Raw genomic sequence first — 6,347 nt, 5'->3', positions numbered from 1 at the left:
AGCGCAACACAACTCAGCTTACAATCCAATCTCCTTTTTTTTTTTTTTCCTTTTATACTGATGCAAAGGATAAAAATTGCAGAATCAACTACTGATACCACTCAAGTACTTTGGCAATCCAAATCAAGCTCTACCCACTAGCACACAAGCACATCCCAAGCATTAATTACCCAATTTAACATACTCAGACTTGATATCATATAACTCAAGAGGTAAATAGCTAGTGTCAAAGATAGGTTTCAGCTTGATTAACTCTAATCCTGCAGACAAACTCAAGGAAAACAAGATGAACAAGAGATTTAATCTAAGATTAAGCAAAATCCTACACTAAAATTAACACTGCCAAGTTTCAGCCAGCAAGAGTTCAAACAAAAAAAAAAAAAAGAAGAAAAATCAGTACCCTAAATTGTAAATTTGATTTGGCTACAAAGAACAAGGTTCCTGATGAAGAAACTAATAGATATCTAAAGGTCCTACAATGGCTGACTATTATAGTTAACCAAACAGAAAAGAAAAAGTAGTTTTAATGGATAAATACCTTGTTAGATGCCAAGGCTCTGATACCAAAATGATGAGCACTCCTAGGATGCCAAGAAACACAACATCTAAAGATTGGAACCAAGATCTTTAATCATCCAAACAAGGCAGAATTTTAGATTGAAAACCCAAGTGTCAATACACAAATAGTAACAAGCTAAAGCATATTGATCATCAAAATAAGACTAGCAAGGGGTTCATGCTACTAGAATCCAAGGTCTTTCAAGAAACATGGAAGAAACATAGAAGAAACTCAAGCTCCAGCAATGGAGTTCCCTCCCTAATGCTCACACTAAAACTAGAAAAATGAAGGCTGCCCCATACAATCTGAATATCCTGGGTTATATATAGTATCTCTAAAACCCTAAAAGTGTGCCAAAACCCTAAAAGTGTGCCAACATGGCTAAAAAGACAAAAATACAAGGCTCCTTAATCAGACGGGGCGTCTCCCTAGGGGGGGGGGGGGGACCATTTAGGGCCACTTGCTTTATGGCAGCCCTTTATGTAGTGGGGACCATAAGGGGGCAGCAACACTTTAGGTGGTAGCAGCCATTTTTTAATGTAGTGGGACCAATAAAAGGTGTCAGCACATGGCAAATCCAAATAAGCATAAGAAGCTCCTCCAATCCACTTGGCCGAATGGTCTTGTGCCAAGTAATGTTGATGTGGCAAAGTCACGCTGATGTGGCGCCACTTATCAAGTCTCCCATGCCAACTTGTGTGAGAACGATCCACCTAGATTCTAACAATATGCAAGAAAGTCCAACATGGCAATTTTGATCCCCTTGTGCTCACAATGCTCCAACACCAATGCTTGCAGCTCTCTAGCTCTGGCTCTGGTGATGGGTCCTCTAAATAATGGCATAGGCATTGGTGCTTCTTCGTCAAAGTGTTTTGGAAAATCTTCATATCCTCCATCAAGCTTAACATCATTGAGCAGAAGCACATTTAATTGGCGCATATTTGCAAATGCCTCTGTTTTGATCACATTTGATGAGGTAGACGAAGTTTTTGAGATACAATTCATGATCAGTTATCTTCACAACCAAGCATTGATTCCTCCACAGAATTTTCATAAATATGATTTCCATAATTTGAAATTGGTCTGACATGTTTCTCTTCTCTTAACATGTGCATGTCAAGAATGAGGCCCTTAATTGTCTGGGTACCCTGCATCAAGCCAAGAAACACACACAAAAAGAATTACAGGTGATTGCCTGGGTACCCTAACCAAGAAGCATACACAAAAAGAGTTACAGGTGAAGCATGTAAAAACAAAAAAAAAATGTGCATGATAAGTTTAACTCACTGTTTTTTCTGTCAACACCCTAAACGCCTCTTTATGATTCCATATTCTACTAGGATTCCCCGGTTCATCAGGAGATTCTTGGAGAACGACTGCTATACCCATGTTTCTAACCAATTGATGCATCGTAAGCTTGTTACTTTCATTGATTTCAATGAGACATCTATCCATGAGACTTTGAACTCCCGAATTTGTTTTGAAGCCACAGCCATCTAAAATTTTAAGTACAACATCTTTATCCCACCCAATAAAGAAAAAAAATATGTGAAGAAATATTTCTTTATGACGATCATTTTGCAGAGAATCATAGCTTTTTCTAAGAACCTTCTGAATTTGACTACCAGGAATTTCTTGCAGTTCTTCAATTTCACTTTTCCATTCATCTGTACTTCTGCAACCGAGAAAGGAGCCTAAAACACAAAGAGCTAATGGAAGACCATCACAAAACCTCAATACACATTCACAGTGCTCGTTGAAATTTTCAGGATGATCTTCTTGTCCAAAGGCATGCAAGGCGAAGAGCTTACGTGACTCATTAGCACTCAATGGCTCAATGTGAAGTTTCCAACGACCTTTAGTTAACAAACTCTTAAATTGAGTTGTTATGATGATTTTACTTCTCGAGGACAGCCACTCTTGCTCACCGATAATGGATTTGAATTGTTCCGGATTATCCACATTATCAAGAACAATAAGAACTTTCCTGCAACACATAGCATTCTTGATCTTCATAACTCCCTCATCTACATTATATATCTTTACTGATTTCCCCTTGTGCATATCTGAATGAAGTTGTTCTTGTAAGCTATTCACACCTTTTGGCTGTTCTGATGTTTCAGCAACGTCCGCAAGAAAGCAGCTCCTTTCAAACTTGTCATAGTTCTGGTTATAAACAGTCTTTGCAATGGTGGTCTTTCCAACCCCACCAATCCCGTAAAGTACCAATATCCTAACATTTGTCGACTCATCTTGCAACCACTGATTAATCTGGCCTACGTCAAGTCAAAACATCCACAATCCACAAAATTGAAATTATTTTAAAAAGGTTAAGCATTTCAGGTTCTTAGTTTTCAGTTCATCCTCTTACTATCATTTTGCAATGATTTTAGTCATATTCAGAAGTGCTAAATTTATTAGTGTCACTTTGCACTAAGTTCCTTTTCCTAGTCTCTAGTCCTAAATGCCAATGATTAGCTTCAATTCTTTATACACCACCCTCTTGCAAATAAAAATAATAATAATAAAGTCATTCAATCTACAAAATAAAAATTTCTCCCCATTTCCCATTTCTACAGAAAGCAATGACACTACAAAACTATACTGAATACTCAAATCATATTGCTCCCGATAACAATTTGATCTAATCAATGCCTAATTCATTTCAAAACCCTATCATCAATTCCAACTAAGTGCGAAGCCAAATGCAAAAGCTTGCGATCCAATTTATTTCCAACAAGCTTGACAACATTTTGAATGAATGATGCCTCGTACCTAAAAGCCAAAGTCATGGTTAAAACTAAATTTAAATAAATAAACTAAAGTGCCCATATATTTCTTATAAATACATCCACTCTTGCTTTTTTCTTTCCCTTTCTCTCTCCTCCCTCTCTTTCCTACCTTTCTCTCTTTCTCTCTCCTATCATTATGCACTCAGATAATAAAACTTTTATGCTGTTAAATAGAACTTTCATTTAGATTATTAATTGATTAATATATTTATTAATTATTATAAATTTATGAAATATAATATAATTTTTTCTAAAAAATAACAATTATTTTATTTTATTATTGAAGATAATCTATGAAATAAGAATAAATAAATTTCTATAGTGAATAAGAATAAATTAATTTTAATTATAAAATATACTAAATATAAATTATATGAAATTCAGAATTCTGTATTGTAAGTTTTGTATTGATTTGAACCAAACACAAAGGAGTTGAGAAAATTACTGGTCTTTTAAAACCTCCCCGCCTAGATCTGCAACTTCTTTGAGAGCTGCCCTTCATCTCTCCACCTTGTCTATCTCCACCTTTAATTGCTCTTCATGTCTAACAAATGCTTCCATGAAGCTTCCTGTCTGCCACCTGACCGCATGTGGATCGACATGGTAGAAAATTGGCAAAATATGCATAACACCAGCTTTCCTAACCTCATTGATCTTCAAAAGCTCATTAAGGCACCATCTTGAAGAGGCATAGTCTGGGGAAAACACTATTACTGCTACTTTTGATTTTTGTATTGCTTTCTTGAGTTCTTGCTCAATGTTTTCTCCTCTCTCTATTTCATCATCGTCTCTGAAGGTGTGAATCCCAGCTTGAGTCAGAGCTACATAGAGATGATCTGCAAAAGTCTTGCGAACGTCTTTGCCTCTAAAGCTCAAGAACGCATGATAAGAACAACAAGATGATGAAGAAGAAGAAGAAGAAGAAGAAGAAGAAGAAGAAGATGCTTCAGCTTTTGAAGCCTTACGGGTAGTTTTGCCTCTAAAGCTCGAGAACTCATCATCAGAACAAGAAGATGAAGAAGATGAAGTTGCTACAGCTTTTGAAGCAGACATTATAGTGAAAACTTCCAAGCCAAATAGATGAGTAAGGAGATCCAAAGCAAGGAACAGAAGATATGAGCCACCAAATTTCTGAACACAAAACCATATGAAGAAAAAAGAGAACTTGTTCATGAGACTGCAAGTCTTCAGCCTCCCATAGAGCATATCATTCAAGTTAACCAAGAAAACCAAGAGCAGAACTACTAGATCAATGAAAATGGGAGGAAAATTCTGGGAAGTTTCACTCTAGAAAAGCCACTTGACTTGACCACTAATATTAGTGTGAAAATATATAGTAGGAAGAACTATTATTGAAAGACCACATGATTAACGGCCGAAACATTAAAAACATATATATATATATATATATATATATATATATATATATATATATATATATATATATATATATATATATTTAAATCTTTCTAAGATTTTTCCGATTTAGTTAATTAAAACGCTTTAGTTTTATCAATTTAATTCTTAAATTTTAAATTAATCTTAATTTTAATAATTAGTTTAATTAAATAATTTAATTAATAAACATAATATAATTATTTTCCTATATTATTACTATTAGCTAATTTTTTTAATTTTTTTTATTAATTTTAATAATTATTTTCAAATTGATAAAATAGTATTTTACTAAATTAAATAAAAATTTATTTTTAACTAATTTCTATTAATCTTTATGTATGAACTTATTTTAAGAATACATATTGTTTTAAAAATTACTAATTTTTCATGTCATTATATTCGTGATTTAATTTTTTTAAATAAAATTTTATTATTTTTTATATATAATATAATATTATCATAGTATTATAAATATTATATTTAATTATTTAAATTAAAATATTAATTTTATTTTCATTTTAATTAATCAATTTAAGAATTATTATTTTTTATTTGATTATATTTTTAGGAAAGTTATGTATTGTATTATTAATATATAATATTAATTTAATTATAAACTTAAATGTAAGATAATAATAACTTTTAAAAATATAAATGGATAAAAATATTTAAAAATTAAAATAAATTAATAATAAATGTAAATTAGTTCATTAAATTAATTTGGTTAAAACTCTATTATTTTAATTTTTTTTAAGTTTGGTTTACATATATTTTATTTTAATTTTTTATAATTTAAAATAATATTAACTTGTATAATAAGGTTGCATAGTTAGATTAATGTGAAAGATAATTATTTATAAAATTAAAAAATAGAATAATTTTTAAAATATATTTTGGTTTAAAATGTATTTTGGTTAGTTTGGGCATTATCATTATAAAATTTTCATTTTTATTATATTAATGTTTAAAAATTTTATATTATCGTATTGTTTAATATAAATAATTTTAAAATATATTTAACATTAATTATTTAATATATTTAATAAGTATTTTTATTTTTTAAATTATAAATTATGTTATATTTGTTATAAATACATCATTGAGTAAAATATAAATATAAATTTAATTATACATTTTTAATTATTTCATATTAATCATATAAGAATATACTCTTCTTTTCCTTTTTTATCTTCCTCTCATTTTTGTTATTTTTAAAAATCTAAAACATAACAATTTAAAATTAAATTAAGATAAGCATAACTTCTCACATAAATATATACAAAAATATAATTAGACTTTCTTACAATATCATGGTTAAAATTAAAAATTTAGTTAAGATTAATTAATAAATTAAAAATTAAAGAATATGCTAATTCATATAAGTATATTAACAAATTATAATTAATCTACAATTAAACTAAGCAAACTCAATAAAATTAAAATCTTATACAATAAAATTTAAAATGCACTTTTTTTTTACGTAAAAATGATATTGATAATCCCAAATATTTTCCGATACATCAATATTAAATATGAAAAAAAAATCAATCTATTTTAATCTATATAAATATCATTGAATTTGAAAGTATATTGGTTTT

General features: G+C 30.0%; 1 protein-coding gene across 2 annotated transcripts; it reads right to left on the bottom strand.

Moving 5' to 3' along the window:
• Positions 1-626: 626 nt before the first annotated feature.
• On the bottom strand, positions 627-4,622 carry LOC110672103 (disease resistance protein RUN1-like). Of its 2 annotated transcripts, none has more exons than XR_009145546.1 (2): positions 3,797-4,622; positions 627-1,707 (listed from the first exon to the last, which is right to left on the bottom strand). XR_009145546.1 is itself a non-coding variant. In XM_021834773.2 (2 exons), the coding sequence occupies exons 1-2, from the start codon at positions 2,621-2,623 to the stop codon at positions 1,567-1,569; spliced, it is 918 nt and encodes a 305-aa protein (XP_021690465.2). In that variant the 5' UTR covers positions 2,624-3,522; the 3' UTR covers positions 627-1,566. The 2 variants fall into 2 exon arrangements, 1 of the variants encoding a protein (XP_021690465.2); XM_021834773.2 differs by lacking the exon at positions 3,797-4,622 and adding an exon at positions 1,847-3,522.
• Positions 4,623-6,347: the final 1,725 nt, after the last annotated feature.

Source organism: Hevea brasiliensis, chromosome 17, assembly GCF_030052815.1.
Source record: "Hevea brasiliensis isolate MT/VB/25A 57/8 chromosome 17, ASM3005281v1, whole genome shotgun sequence".
In the NCBI taxonomy this organism is placed as follows: domain Eukaryota; kingdom Viridiplantae; phylum Streptophyta; class Magnoliopsida; order Malpighiales; family Euphorbiaceae; genus Hevea; species Hevea brasiliensis.
Note: the sequence above shows the minus strand (reverse complement) of the source record. Positions and strands in the feature narration are given on the sequence as shown.

Coding starts and splice junctions, on each gene's coding strand:
- LOC110672103 (XM_021834773.2), bottom strand. CDS start 2,623: ATGCACAAGGGGAAATCAGTAAAGATATATAATGTAGATGAGGGAGTT. Junction 1,708..1,846: donor GGGTGTTGACAGAAAAAACA/GTGAGTTAAACT, acceptor GGCTTGATGCAG/GGTACCCAGACAATTAAGGG.